At 36.1% G+C, this 15,797-nt stretch overlaps 1 protein-coding gene and 1 long non-coding RNA gene across 3 annotated transcripts in view; one reads left to right on the top strand and one right to left on the bottom strand.

Moving 5' to 3' along the window:
• Positions 1-11,495, bottom strand: part of TXNDC16 (thioredoxin domain containing 16) — a 100,088-nt gene extending 88,593 nt beyond the window's left edge. For both annotated transcript variants that reach the window (XM_074213345.1, XM_074213346.1), the window contains exons 1-4: positions 10,991-11,495; positions 6,969-7,079; positions 6,062-6,260; positions 4,199-4,281 (exon numbers count right to left, since the gene is read on the bottom strand). In XM_074213345.1, coding sequence (XP_074069446.1) covers positions 4,199-4,281; positions 6,062-6,230 — 252 coding nt within the window. In that variant the 5' untranslated portion in view covers positions 6,231-6,260; positions 6,969-7,079; positions 10,991-11,495. The remainder of the gene's footprint in view (positions 1-4,198; positions 4,282-6,061; positions 6,261-6,968; positions 7,080-10,990) is intronic.
• Positions 11,496-11,682: 187 nt separating this feature from the next.
• On the top strand, positions 11,683-14,724 carry LOC141506514 (uncharacterized). Its single transcript, XR_012473909.1, has 2 exons — positions 11,683-11,913; positions 14,363-14,724. It is a non-coding gene; the product is annotated as an uncharacterized LOC141506514 (long non-coding RNA).
• The last annotated feature ends 1,073 nt before the right edge of the window (positions 14,725-15,797 follow it).

The raw sequence follows: 15,797 nt of genomic DNA, 5'->3' as shown, positions 1-15,797 counted from the left end.
TACAAAGAAAAGAGATTCAATTCATATCTTTACCCATACACTGTCTAAGTCATGAAATTTTTACTTCCTGGTACTATAGGAAGTAACATAATATATAATATTTACACATATAAATATTATATACTATAATCTTAGTACTATAATAAGTAACTCTTCTAAAATTAAAAACTAGAGTAAATTTTGCTGGTTTGTGGGAAAAAATATAAATCTATTAATCAGTCACTATATAATGATTGGAAATCATTTTCTTTGCTCCATTCTAGAAAATAATAGTGGAGGGTTTAGTGATTTCTTACAGCATACAAACTGAAAATCATATGTTCTCTGAGCTCTATGCCTTTGTGTCATCATAATCCCTATTAAATTCTCAAGAGCTTCAGTTTGTTTTTGTTTTTATTAACATTTTATTTGTTTTCCAATTATATACAATAGTAGTATCTACCTATCATTTTTTGTAAGGTTTTGAATTTTACAATTTTCCTCCACCCAAAAGGCTGTCTGATAGTCTCTACGTTCTTTCAATGCTACACAAAGATTGAAATTGAATGTGTTATAAGAGTAAACATAAATCCCCCTTCAACCCCAAGATGAGAAACCTCAAGAATAGAGGGAGAAAAAAATATGTACTTCAGTCTATTTTCAGATTCAAATGGATATGTCTATGGGCTAAGTTGGTTTCTTTATCATAAGTCCACCAGAGAAAGAAATTCAGTTTGAGAAAGGATGGTCACACTCCAGACTGCCCAAGAGTCTTTTGCCTGGCCTAAAAATCATAATGCCTTACCATCCCTCCATCTAAAATAATAGAATAAGAAATTTTAACAATGTTGTAATAGCCCAGCATATTTTGAGCTGATATGACAGTTATGAATTTAAACCAGTAGAGTCTTATATGTATCTACAAGTACTATTAGTATGAGAATCATTTGTCTTATATGATTTCATTTGTAATGAGATATATCTTCCTATTAAAATACTTAGTACTAGGGGCAGCTAGGTGGCGTAGTGGATAAAGCACCGGCCCTGGAGTCAGGAGTACCTGGGGTTCAAATCCGGTCTCAGACACTTAATAATTACCTAGCTATGTGGCCTTGGGCAAGCCACTTAACCCCATTTGCCTTGCAAAAACCTAAAAAAAAACCAATGAAGTAATATCAATACTAAGCGCATATATATATATACATATGTATATATATATATATACATATGTATATATATATATACACACACACACACACACACACACACACACATATACACATACATACACACACACCAAGTGGCATACTATTCAAATACTTAGAAGAGAAATTAGGTAAGATACAAAGGAAAAAATAGATAATATAGATAATATTCTCTCAGAATAAAGAATAAAGAAGTTAAGGAAGTTATACCGATTGAATATAAAGTTAGAGCTATTAAATGCATTTTTTCAGATCATTATGCAATAAAAATTATGTGAAATACAGAACCATCTAAATAAATAACAAATGATAAATCATTTAAAACTTAACTAGATTGTTTAAATCTAATACTAAAGAATGAATGGGTCAAGCAACAAATCATAGAAATAATCAAAAATTTCATCAAAGAGAATAATGAGACAATATACCAAAACTTGTGGGATACAGTCAAAACAATTCTTAGGAAAGATTTCTTATCTCTAAATGCCTACATGAATAAAATAGAGAAAGAGCAGATAAATGGATTGGGTATGCAACTAAAATAGCTAGAAAAGGAATGAATTAAAAAATCCACAATTAAATTCCAAATTAGAAATTCTGAAAATCAAAAGGATTTATGAAAGTAGGAATACTACTTAACAAAAAAATAATATTAAAAGTTGTTTTAAGAAAAAAATAATAAAATAGATATAATTCAGAGCTATTTTTCCCAACTAAATGTGAAATGGAAAAAAATTTTCAAAAAAAAAAGTTGCCCAGATAAATAGAAGAGGAAATAATAAAGTACTTAAATAAGAAAAAAGAGAAAGCAATTGAACAAGGCATTCAAGAAATCCCTAAGAAAAAAATCTCAAGGGTCAGATGAATTTACAAGTAAATTCTACCAAGTTCATTCTATCAAACATTAATTCCAAATCTAAATAAAATATTAGGAAAATAGATGGGAGTCCTGCCAAATTCCCTTTATAATAATAATATGGTGCTGATACTTAAAACTAGGAAAAGCCAAAACAGAGAAAGAAAATTAAAAACTAATTTCCTCAATAAATATTGATGTAAAAGTTTTGAATGAAATAATGGTAAGGTAATTACAGAAATAAATCACAAGAATCATACACTATGACAAGTTGCGATTTATACTAAAAACGCAGTGCTGGCTGTTAGGAAAGGATTCAGCATAAATGACCATGGCAATAATAAAACTTACAGAAACTATATGACAATCTGATCAATACATGCTAAAAAAAGCAACAAAATATAGTACCCATTCCTATTAAAAACACTAGAGAGCACAGTAATAAAAAGAGCTTTCCTTAAAATGATCTATCCAAGGGCCAGCTAGGTGGCACCATAGACAGAGCACTGGCCCTGAAGTCAGGAGGACCTGAATTCAAATCTGCCCTCAGACATTTATAAAAAATTTTTAAATGATCTATCTAAAACAATCAGCATGTAACACATCAGCAAAGAAACTCTATATGAAGCTAAAGTCAAAACCAGTACATGATTTAGACATAGAGAATGAAATCATAAGCCATTTAAGAGAGCAAGGAATAGTTTATCTATCAGATCTAAGGAGAAACAAAGAATTTGTGACCAAAGGAGATAGAGAACAATGAAGTACAAAATGGATAATTCTGAACTTTAATTAAAAGGGTTTTTCACAAAGAAATACAAAGCCAAAAAGTTTAGAAGGAAAGCAGAAAACTGGGAAATAGTTTTTATAACTAGTATTTCAAATAAATTTCAAATCTCATTTTCTAAGATATATATAGAACAGTCAAATTGGTAAGACTACAAGTCATTCTCCATATGATAAATTAAAGGATATGAACAGGCAATTTTTTAGATCAAGAAATTAAAGCTATCTATAGTCATATGAAAAAAATGCTATTACCAAATAGAAATATCACTATTGATTAGAGAAATGCAAATTAAAACAACTATGAGAAATCATGTCATATCTAACAGATAATGAAAATGACAAATGTTGGGGAGAAGTGGGAAAACTGGGGACACTAATGAATTATTGAAACAACCATTATGGGGAAAAATCTGGAACTATGCCCAAAAAGGTTATCAAACTGTGCCTATCCTTTGATACAGCAACAATATTACTGGGTGTGTTTCCCAAAGTAAGATTCCATTATATATATATATATATACATATATATATATATATATATATATCAAAACTAACAACCTCCACTTAACCCCACTGCCTTGCAAAAAACAAAAAAAAAAAACAAAAAAAAACAACCAAAAACTAATTAAAAATAGAAAGTTATCAGATTATCAGATTGTTTTCTGTAGGGGGGGAGTAGGGAGAAAAAGGAGGGTGGAAAAAAAGTGTAAAATTCAAAACCTTACCAAAAAACAATAGGTAGGTGGCAGGTAGGTGGGGCAGTGGATAGAGCACAGGTCCTGGAGTCAAGAGGACTTCAGACACATAATAATTACTTAGCTGTATGACCTTGGGCAAGTCACTTATCCCCCACTGCCTTGCAACCCCCCCAAAAAAAGATAGGTAGAAACTACTATTGTATATAATTGGAAAACAAATAAAATATTTACATAATTTTTTTTAAAAAAGAAAGTTATCAGAGACCTACTTAAAACAGCACAAAATGCCTAGCTAGGATTTTCATCCAGGCTTAATGTCATAAAGTATATGAATCTTTATTAAGTTACAATATTTCCATAATTCGTATTATTAAATTACATTTTAGAACCAAGGGTTTGACAGCAAAAATCTGGCAAAAAGAGGAATGTGCCTAGGATTTTCATCCAGGCTTAATGTCATAAAACAGCACAAAAGATACAGACTATGTATGGAAATTTAAATGAACAGATTTGCCTTTGTTTCTGTTTTCTGAAATAAGCAAGAATGCATATTTCCACACTCTTAGAGAATATTGTAAAAAATGCTAACAATATAAAACACTTGTGGATTCTTAGTCAGAAGACAATAAAGTAAAAAGTATTAGTGATCATATAATAAAATATTATTTTACCTTTGCAACTGAAATCCCATAGTTATGAAGAGGTCCAGCTGCTTTTTTCAACTCTTCAAGAAATACAGTAATATCTAGAGAAACTTAAATAAAGATAAAAAAATATTTTCTTTTCTAATATTATTTGTCTCTTAAAAAGGGAAATTTGAAAATTCAAGAGAAATTATCCAAAGACAGAGCCTTATAACTAAATACAAAAATTATGTCAGGTGATCCAACAAATAATACACAAAATACTTTGGAAATTTTAACATTTTATACTTTATGTACAGTATGTTTCAGCAATTTTTCTAAAAAATATATATCTCTGAGGGACGGCTAGGTGTCGCAGTGGATAAAGCACCGGCCCTGGAGTCAGGAGTACCTGGGTTCAAATCCGGTCTCAGAACACTTAATAAATACCTAGCTGTGTGGCCTTGGGCAAGCCACTTAACCCCTTTGCCTTACAAAAAAAAAAAACCCTAAAAAAAAAAAATATATATCTGGCTTAATATTTAAAACTCACTACACTAATAACCAATCATAATTTATACTCATTGTCTTTTGTAGGTTGTTGTGAATGAAAAAGTTCATCATCCTTTGGCCAACCTTCTGGTGATTACACTGTCTTAAATTTATTTAGTCTGAGCCTTGAAGGACAAATAAAATGTTCATGACTGGGCTTGTAATTCAAGCATTTCTGGTTTGGTAAAACATATTCCAAAGCACTGGAATAATAAACAAAGAACATAAAAAGTAACAATTTGAAGACCCACTATTCTGATTTAAATCATTCATTAACCTTGTATAGTTAAATAAAAAATCTCCATTTTACAGAAGAGGAAATTGGAAGTTAAACAAAATACTCAATGATTAAACATATGGCTTGATACGCATCTGAAGCAGGATTCAGATTCAGATCTCCTGACTCCAAGTATTCTAATAGTTTCATGCTGCCACTCATTATTAAACTAGTATTTCCTCACCCACAATAAGAATTCAGTCAGACTATGGTGAAAAATGAACACAGTGTGAGCAGAACTGGAAGACTATATACAATAAGAGTAACGTAGAGTGATGATCAACTTTGATGGTCGTTTTTCAATTCAGTAGTACAATAATCAAAGCCAATTTTAAAAGACTTATGATGGAAAAAACCATCCATAATCCAAGAAGGACTATGGTTTAAATGCAGACCAAAGCATACTATCTTCAATTTTTTAAAGTTGTCTTATGTATAACATTTTTTCTCTCTAATGTATTTTTCCCATTTTGATTTGATCCTTCTTTCACAACACAATTAATTTGGAACTATGTTTGGCATGGTTTTATAGATAGGTAGATAGATTGATAGATAGTCTATTAGATTATTTTCTGTCAGAGGTAGGTGGGTAGGAAAGAAGAAAAATGTGAAACTTAAAACCTTGCAAAAAAAATGATTGTTGAAACTACCACTTCATGTAGTTGGAAAAACAGCTATTTTTTTTAAAATGTAACACAGTCAAAAATATAACTCAACAGTCTTCTAAAAAAAATTGGTATACCAGACAATTCACATATGTTACTTTTAAAATTAATATTTACCAATTTTTTCAGTGCTTTGCAATTACAGACAGGTATAAATTTAAACTCTAAGCAGAAGTAGGAATTAGATTCAATAGTAATATAAAGAACATTAGTATTGATAAAATATAAAAGTATAAAATAAAATATTTAGTATTGATAATGTAATACCATTATGTTTGACAGAAAGAAAAGCATAATAAATAAGGTTACAAAATAGAAAACACAAGAAAATATTAATGAGAAACAATACTAAACATTGGTAATAGGAATCTTTTTCAAACATTAACTCTTATTTAAAAAATAATTAAAAATACTAACCATCTCGATTAAAATAAACTAGGGAGGGTTTTCCTGTTTGTAAAATGCTGAAATATTCCTGGAGACTTAATTCCAATAGTATGTTTCTATTTATTGCTATAGACTTATAAAGCAAACATATCAGCATAAAAGAGATGCTGTATATCCACATGTTTAATCTGGAAGACATCAACAACTAGAAATGTAAATGAAGCAGAATCTGAAAGAAAAAATAATGGAATTATGTTTGTACCCTTTAAATTTTTTTGTCCTGTAATACTAATTATTCAAATATCTTTTTATTCTGGTTCTTCCAGTTATCAACATAGCCTCAAACATCATTTCTTTGTTTATACCACTGATTTCTGACATTTATAATACATCTCAAATACATATATAAGGAAAATTTTTTTGAGATAAAACTAACTTCAGTGAGGACCTTTGGCATTACATGATCTTTTTTTAAAGATTGGCATTATGGGTGGCTAGGTGGTGTAATGGATAAAGCAACAGCCTTGGAGTCAGGAGTACCTGGATTCAAATCTGGTCTCAAACACTTAATAATTACCTAGCTGTGTGGCCTTGGGCAAGCCACTTAACCCTATTTGCCTTGCAAAAAAGCTAAAAATCTTAAAAAAGATTGGCATTATACTGGAAATTTTGAATCTAACTCTAGGAAATTAATGAACTAAACTTTCAAAGAATCATTTTATGAGCTTTACATAGAAAAAATACATAAAAAGCGAATCTGATCACAAATGAATTTCCAAAAGTATATGTAAAAACAATATGAGACTAGATTTTAATATTGATTAACCATTCTGCATTAATTTAAGATATATTTGTAACTTGAATACACTTTTTCTATTTGCATCACATTCTATGTTTTCTACCAACTTATCTGCTAAATCTGACTTTGCATACTTACATTTTTCTTCCTCTAATGTATGCATTGGTCATACTCTTTCTTTGAAATTTTACCCTTAAGTTTTATCCTAAACAAGTTATTCTTTGATTTTTTTCCAAAGAGAGTCCACATCTTATGAAGAAAAAGAAAAAAATCATATGAATCTCAAATATCATTATACTTAAAAGGACTAAATATCTCCTCAGCAGGTCAGATATTAGGTATCAATTTTGTATTATATATAAAATATCTTTAAAAAATAACTATTCTAGGGGCAGCTAGGTGGCGCAGTGGATAGAGCACCGGCCCTGGAGTCAGGAGTACCTGAGTTCAAACTTGACCTCAGACACTTAATAATTACCTAGCTGTGTGGCCTTGGGCAAGTCACTTAACCCCATTGCCTTGAAAAATCCAAAAAAAAAATGGCAGATCCAGGCTTTTAGACTACCTGAAGGAAATATGTTATGTTAAAAAAAGATACAATTCTGTGCTCTTCCAATTTATTCATATAACTTTGAACATTTATACAGACTTTTTTTTTATCTACAGAATAAAGGATTTAGACTAGGTGATCTTTAATGTCTTTTTAAAAAGTTCTAAATTCTATCTTTATAAAGTAATAAATTGAGGCTCAGGGAGTAGAAATAACTTGCCAAGACCACACACACCAATACCTGAACTTCTAGGCTACTGTTACCTTCCTGAACTTTTATTGTATTGCTATCCTATTTGAGAAGTTAAAACAATATAAAGGGAACTTAACACTAAGGATCTCAAAGAAAACAATTTTTTTAAAAACATAAGAATAAGTGAGAACTGGCATTATCTTTTCTCAAACCATATTTTAAAGCATTAGTAATCAAAATTACTTAAGCAATTGTTCAATAGAGAGACAGAAGAGAGGAGAGAGAGGTTTGCTAGTTTCTTTTGTACTGATGCACCACGTAATTTCTAAGTCAGTGGGGTGGTTTTTTTATTCTATTTATTTATATTTTCAACTACATGCAATGGTAGTTTTCAACAATCATTTGTTTTTTGCAAGGCTTTGAGTTTTACATTCTTCTACCTCTCTCTCTTCCCTCCCCACTTCCCCTGTGACAGAGAACAATCTAATAAAGATCTATCTATATATCCATGTTAAACATAGATCCATCTTAATCAAGTTGTAAAAGAAGAATCAAATCCAAATGAGAGAAAAAAACGATAGTACAACTTTGAAAAACTGAAGATAGCAATCTTTGGTCTACATTTAAACCTCCACGGGTCTTTATCTGGATATGGATGGTATTTTCCAACATAAGTCTTTTAAAATTGACTTTGGTTATTGTACTGCTGAAATGAACAAGTCCATCATAGTAAATCAACCCATGTTGTTAGTGTATACAGTATTCTTCTGCTTCTTTTCATTCCATTCAGCATCGGTTCATATAAGACTTTCCAGGATTTTCTGAAATCCCATCCTGTTAAGGAATCCTTGAGGACCACACTTATGAAATGACAAAGGTAATGGTTTAAAGACTCTCTTGGCCTCTTGTTTTGCAAACATACTGACTCAGTGTCACAGGAGAATAGCATAACCCAAACCCCTTTGCTTTTCCATAAGATCAGCAAGACCCAGCTCCTTTGTACCTCTTGACACTGATCAAGAATCACATTATAGCAAAGAGCAATGAAGTATGCATTAGAATGTGTAACCAATGTGTAATGATCTAACTAACTAATGAGAAATCTTTAATATGACTGGTGCTCAAACTGGTAACATGAGTTGTCCAAGAGTATGAAAGTAGATTAGGACATAAACTGCTGTGTGACCTTAATAAAATTTGGAGTACTTGGGGCGGCTAGGTGGCACAGTGAATAGAGCACCTGCCCTGGAGTCAGGGGTACCTGAGTTCACATCTGACCTCAGACACTTAATAATTAACTAGCTGTGTGGCCTTGGGCAAGCCACTTAACCCCACTGCCTTGCAAAAAAGAAAAATCTAAACAAAAAAAATTTGGAGTGCTTTACCATCTCTGCCTCCTGTCTCATTCACTGCAAGCTAAGAATAGTTCTCTGCTCTTCAGAGAATTCAAGTAGCCAGTGCAGCATATAGAATCATGGTGTTCCAATACACTCACATATCACAATTTGTTTATAAATATATTTGTTTATATATATATGGTATTTCCTCCTTCCATTGTCCATTTATTATCATATATATGCAAATTTCTGTATGGATTGTGAACTCTTTGGGTTTTATATATATATATATATATATATATATATATATATACATTTCTCTTGTAATAAACCCGGTATTCACAAAAATTTCATTTTGTGACTACCTGTTTACAAATGATGGCAGCAGTTGGCTATAATGAAAGAAAGCAATCCTGACGGACCTGCATAGGGGTTTTTTCCCCCAACCTCTATCAGATCTTTGATTTAGAAATTTTCAGTTCTCTACTCATAATCTTGAACTCCCCTCTCTTTGGGTTGAGTTCCCCATTACAAGAAAAAGCACGCTATCCACAGTTAATGGGACAAAGGGAAGGCCTTGTTTAAGGGTTTTCCATGCAGATTTGAAAATTCAATTTGGAAAAGTGGGCTGCAGGATGGATCTTAGCTAGAACTGGATCAAGTTTGGTTGTCCCTATCTTAAAGAATAAAGTCAAAAAGAACTTTGAGAGGAGCTGTTAGAAACTATCCAGCCTTTGTTTTAGCCCTAAATCCAGGGTGCTAGCTGAGGTGGTGCAGGTGAAGAGGGTACATTAAAATTGAGTTCTAGTTCTCCTTGGGAATTCAACTGAACAAAGAAATTAAGATATATAGACATATAATTGGAAACACAAGGTTAGGGTTGTTTGTTGTTTCTGTCTGTGCATGGGAAATAGTGTCCAAAGATGGCTTCGATCCCCTAAGGAAACTGACAAGGGTTAAAATTGATAGATACATGGCCCTGAAAAATGCCATTACCTATGTGATTGTTAAGAGAATGTGCATTTTAATTTGATTTATAGATCTAAAGTCTATGCTAGCAAAGGATTTGTTGGTCTGTGCTTCAAGCATCTATATTTATGTATCTCTCTGTCATTAGCTAATTTAAGTTTTTAGGAAGATTTTTTTCTCTTCCTTCGCGTTTTTTGAACTGCAGTCAAAAATACATCATCCTTCCACCCCCACCCCTGGAATACTGTTTTACCAGCTAGAGAAGAAGATTATTTTACTGATTCTACAGAGTCAGATTTGGGAGCTGTGTTAACAAAAGTTTCAAAATTTGCATTTCAGAAATGAAGTGACTCATGAAAAAAGGGAAATTCCAACCCTTCTGGAGAGCTTTTTGGAACTACGCCCAAAGGGCAATAAAAATGTGCATACCCTTTGACTCAGCAATACCACTACTGGGTCTATACCCTGAAGAGATGATGAAAAAGAGTAAAAACATTACTTGTACAAAAATATTTATAGCAGCCCTGTTTGTGGTGGCAAAGAATTGGAAATCAAGTAAATGTCCTTCAATTGGGGAAATGGCTTAGCAAACTGTGGTATATGTATGTCATGGAACATTATTGTTATATTAAAAACCAGGAGGGACGGGATTTCAGGGAAGCCTGGAGGGATGTGTATGAACTGATGCTCAGTGAGATGAGCAGAACCAGAAAAACACTGTACACCCTAACAGCAACACGGGGGTGATGATCAACCTTGATGGACTTGCTCATTCCATCAGTGCAACAATCATGGACAATTTGGGGCTGTCTGCAACGGAGAATACCCAGATTCCTTTCCCTTCTTTTTTATTTCCCTTGGATATTTGGTTAAGTGTGGACTTTACCAACCAAACGTTAACTTTAAACTTTCCCTAGTTTCCCTCCCAACCCTCAACCACCAGAAGACTGAGAAATCTCTATCTCAACCGACAAATACTACTAAATCTGCAGTCTGTGAATTTGCTTTAAATTTTGATAACTTTTCCAATAGTATTGATTTCTTTTGCCATGCTATGTTTTATTTTTTTACGCAATTAAAATCTTTCTGCAAAGGAGTCCATGTATTTTACCTCACTGATAAGAAAGTCCGTGCCACACAAAGGCCTTAGGCCTTGGCCTCTTCCTCGCACCAACTGCACTCTAATACACAGTAGCTGGCTCAGCGAATGAGAGTAAGGATGCAAGACTAGGAAAAAACGGGAGTCAGCCCTAGTTCTGAGCAGAGAAAAACAAAACAAAAACCCCACCAATCACCATTACTCACCCGCCTGCTATGCCTGGACACTGCCTGTGGCCTAGTCTCTCCGTGGGGAACAGGCTGCACAAAAGAGGCTGCAGCTTCTGAGTAAGGAGACTAGGTGAGGCGGGAACCTGAGCTACGGGATAACTACTCCAGTCCTGAGCCCGCGCCTCCCCAACTAAGGAGACTAATCTACGCCTACCTGAGAAGGACTCTCCGCCCCCAAAGAGTAAAAAGAAAAACAAGCCCCCAAAGAGTAAAAAGAAAAACAAGCCCCCAAAGCCTTCCCCGAGCTATCTACGCACAAGTTCCCGAAGCCAATGGGGAGAAAAGTAGGTGGGCCCGGAGAAGCCCATAGGCGGCGAACGGCTAGGGAGTCCTCCAACCAAAGGAGCCGCAGGAGCTGACACCGGGCCAATAAGCAATGTAAATAAGAGAAGGTCGGCGCCCAATCACGAGCCGTAGCTTTCCGGCCTTGGGCCCCGGCTTGCGGAGGCGCGCCCGCTTGCGCCGATCCGGAGAAGCCGGAGGGGCGGAGCCCGGCTCCACTCGCGCGCGGCTTCTCTTGCTGATTATCCCGAGTTCGGACCTTTTTGTTTGTTTGTTTTGATGCGGTGGGCCCGAGGGGGGAAGAATTCGCATTTTATCCTCCACGCTCACCCCACCCGGAAGCGCCGAGCCTCTGAGGCTGCGAGACCCCATCCCGACCGTGTGACCAAGGTTGCTTCCCGCCTGGACTGTGGAGACTTCCAGGTCGGGCTTTTCTTGCTCGCCGTGCCTCCTCCCCCCGTAAGGCTCACTGTTAGGGTCTCCGCGGCTCACTTCTGCGGCTGAGGGAGAGGGGGCAACGATGGCCAGTCGTGAAGTTGAGAAAGGCAAAGTAGTAGCGGCCCCTGCACGGAGCATGCAACAACCTGGCTGCGTGCCGTCCCCTTCTCCTTGAGCCGCCTGCGACCGCTGTTTTCCGAAGGCAGAGCCCCTTCCTCCTCCTTTGGGGCTCAGCACTTAAGACCACTCTTGCTGCTTTTCCGAAGGCAGAGCCCCTTCCTCCTCCTTTGGGGCTCAGCACTTTGGGGCTCAGCACTTAAGACCACTCTTGCTGCTTTTCCGAAGGCAGAGCCCCTTCCTCCTCCTTTGGGGCTCAGCACTTAAGACCACTCTTGCTGCTTTTCCGAAGGCAGAGCCCCTTCCTCCTCCTTTGGGGCTCAGCACTTAAGACCACTCTTGGGAAGGCAGAGCCCCTTCCTCCTCCTTTGGGGCTCAGCACTTAAGACCACTTTTGCTGCTTTTCCGAAGGCAGAGCCCCTTCCTCCTCCTTTGGGGCTCAGCACTTAAGACCACTCTTCTCTCTTCCGCCGCCCCCTTCTCTGCCCACCCCTCTAACCCCCTTTCTTCCCCCGCTGGCTCTTGTACTGATTTTCTTCTTCTCTCAGTTTCCCCGCACTTGGTCTTCTCAAACTCCCAAGTAGAGGAAAAGAGAAGCGGAGAGGGAAAGAACTGAGACTGGGAGTGAATTGCAGTAATAAACAAAGTGTCAGGAAGGGGAAAAAAAAGTATTTTTCAACAGTCCTGCTGAAATTAAACTGCTAAAACTGAAGACAGAGTGTAGGGCTTAAAATGTCAAAGTACTTTGTATTTTAACAGAAATCTCTTGAGCGAAGGCTTGACATGATCATGTATGAGAGATGGTCTCCCGTGAAGTTTCTTCATGAAAACCATTCTCATAGAGTTTCTGGGTTTTGCCTTGGGAGGTAGACTCTCAAAGATTTAATGTTTTCTACAATTACTTTTAAATGGAATTTTTCTCTGTCTCTTGCCTTTGGGCTTTGTTGTTCATATATTGCACAAGTGGTGAGAATGATGGCCATTCAAGTGAAGTTTCTTCATCAATACACTTTTGTGCACATTTTGGTGAGAATGACCTTCAAATGAAACTTCCTCTTGAATGTTATTGTATCCCTCATCAGTAGTACTGTTTGCTGGGAGACAAAAACACTGTCTGGTCGGTCTCCATATCCTTGGAACATGAGTTCATCTTAAGGGGAACTGAATTGACTCTTTCCCATTGGATATAGTCAAATTTGGTCAAAGGAAATGCATGATGAGATTGCGTAAAATATTTTTATAGATGTATATTATCCATGAATTATGGTAATAAGGGATTGGAAACTATAACTTTCTAATGGCTGTTATAATTAGGATAATGAGGATTGAATTTGCACTAATTGGATATATTAGGGAAAAGATTGTGAACTTGTCTCACTAGCCAATGGTGGGATAAGACAGAATTTAGAGGTATGGTTATTTTTACTATAAAAATGCCCTGCAATCTTTTGTCTTCCACACTCCCTCCTTGATGCTATTTTGCAATGGATATGTCCTTTCCTGCTCCCTAACTCAGACACTGAACTCTTGATTCCTGTGAGGGTCTTTATCTCACACAGTCAGACCTGTGCCTTGGAAATATTTTGACAGCTCTATGTGAAAGAGTATGTATATACTAAATTCTAATTTATTTATAGATTTTCCTTAACTGTGAAATTATTGTTTAAAGGTTCAAGAGTTCAAATGATATTTTTATTCTAAGTCTGCATTCAATGTCAGTATTGAAATGGAGTTTGATTGACTTCTGTAATCTAAGCTCAAGACATTCAAATTATACTTCCATGACGACACTTTGAAATAATAGAATTAGTTTTCTGACATAATAATCCAATGAATGTCTGAACTGCTAAGAACCCTAAACTTTGGTGCAGAAAGGAGCTATACCCTTTAAAAGTCAAAAATGGTCAAAGGATATGCAGAAGCAATTTACAGATTTGCGATCCATATCAAAGCAATCCATAGTCATATGAAACATTGCGGCTGCTGGCTGCGGGGGGGGGGGGGGGGGGGGGGGGGGGGGTGTGGCCAAGATGGAGGCAGTGAGCCAAGCTGGGGGCGAGATGAGCCTGGAGGCGCCACGACCCCTACATCACCAGCATGCCACCAACCTCATGGGCCAGGTCGCGCTCTACACCTTCAGCCCCGAGGCCAACCAGTGGGAGAAAACTGACATAGAAAGGACTTAATTTGTATATAGAAGGTCAGCTTCACCTTTCCATGGCTTCACGATTGTGAATCGACTCAATATGACGAACCTTGTAGAACCAGTGAACAAAGATTTGGAATTCCAACTTCATGAGCCTTTTCTTCTCTACAGAAATGCCAGCCATATGGCCAGGTGGCACAATGAACAGAGCACCAGCCCTGGAGCCACGAGCACCTGAGCCCACATCCGGCCCCGTACACCCAACAATCACTCAGCTGTGTGACATGCAAGCCACCCGAACCCCACTGCCCTGCAAAAACCAAAAAAAAAGAAAAAAGACCCAAAATAAAATAGTAATAATAGTAGGGATGGCTGGGTAGCAGACAGAGCATTGGCCCTTGAGCCAGGAGCACCCAGGTCCAAATCCGGCCTCAGATACCCAACAATCACCCTGCTATGCAGCCCCAGGCAGGCCACCCAGCCCCATTTGCCCTGCACCCCCCGAAAAAATAATAATAAAAAAATGTGCTTGAGTCTTTGTTCCAACACTAAAAAAAAAAAAAGAAACATTGCTCTAAATCTTTACTGATTAGAGAAATGCAAATTAAAGCATCTCTGAGGTACCACCTCACATCTCTCAGATTAACCAATATGACCAGAAAGGACAATGATCAATGTTGGAAGGGATGTGGGAAATCTGGGACAATAATGCATTTTTGGTGGGGTTGTGAACTCATCCAACCTTTCTGGAGAGCAATTTGGAATTATGCCCAAAGGGCAATAAAAATGTGCCTACCCTTTGATCCTGCAATATCACTACTGGGTCTATACCCTGAAAAAACATGAAAAGGGGTGTGATGACAAAGAACTGGAAATTAAGGGGATGTCCATCATTTGGGAAATGGCTGAATAAATTGTGGTATATGTATGTTAGGGAACACTATTATTCTATGAGAATCCAGGAGGGATGGGATTTCAGAAAAGCCTGGGAAGACTTTCATGAATTGATGTTGAGCAAGATGAGTAGTACCAGATTATAGAACTTAATAGCAACATGGTGATGATCAACCATAATGGACCTGGTCATTTCATCAGTGCGATACTCAGGGACAATTTTAGGGTATCTGCAATGGAAAATACCATCTATATCCAAAGAAAGAACCGTGGAGTTTAAACAAAGAATAATTATTATCCTTCAATTTTTTTAAAGTTGTCTTATGTACTATATAATTTTACTATCTCTAATGTTTTATTTTTCCTCAAGGATATGTTTTTTCTCTCAACACATTCAATTTTAATCAATGTTGACGTTAATAGACTTGCTCATTCCATCAGTGCAACTATCAGGCACAATATTGGGATATGTGATGGAAAATACCATCTGTATCCAAAGAAAGAACTGTGGAGTTTAAACAAGACCAAAGACTGTTACCTGTAATTAAAAAAAATTATCTTAATTTTGCTATCTCTTACACTTTATTTTTTTTCCTTAAGGATATGATTTTTCTCTCTCATCACATCCAACTTAGATCAATGTATTCAATGGAAACAATGTAAAAACTAACAATTCTGTGGGGTGGAGAGAGGGAGCAAGATTAGGAGAAAA

This window comes from Macrotis lagotis, chromosome 1 (assembly GCF_037893015.1).
Source record: "Macrotis lagotis isolate mMagLag1 chromosome 1, bilby.v1.9.chrom.fasta, whole genome shotgun sequence".
In the NCBI taxonomy this organism is placed as follows: Eukaryota; Metazoa; Chordata; class Mammalia; order Peramelemorphia; family Peramelidae; genus Macrotis; species Macrotis lagotis.
Note: the sequence above shows the minus strand (reverse complement) of the source record. Positions and strands in the feature narration are given on the sequence as shown.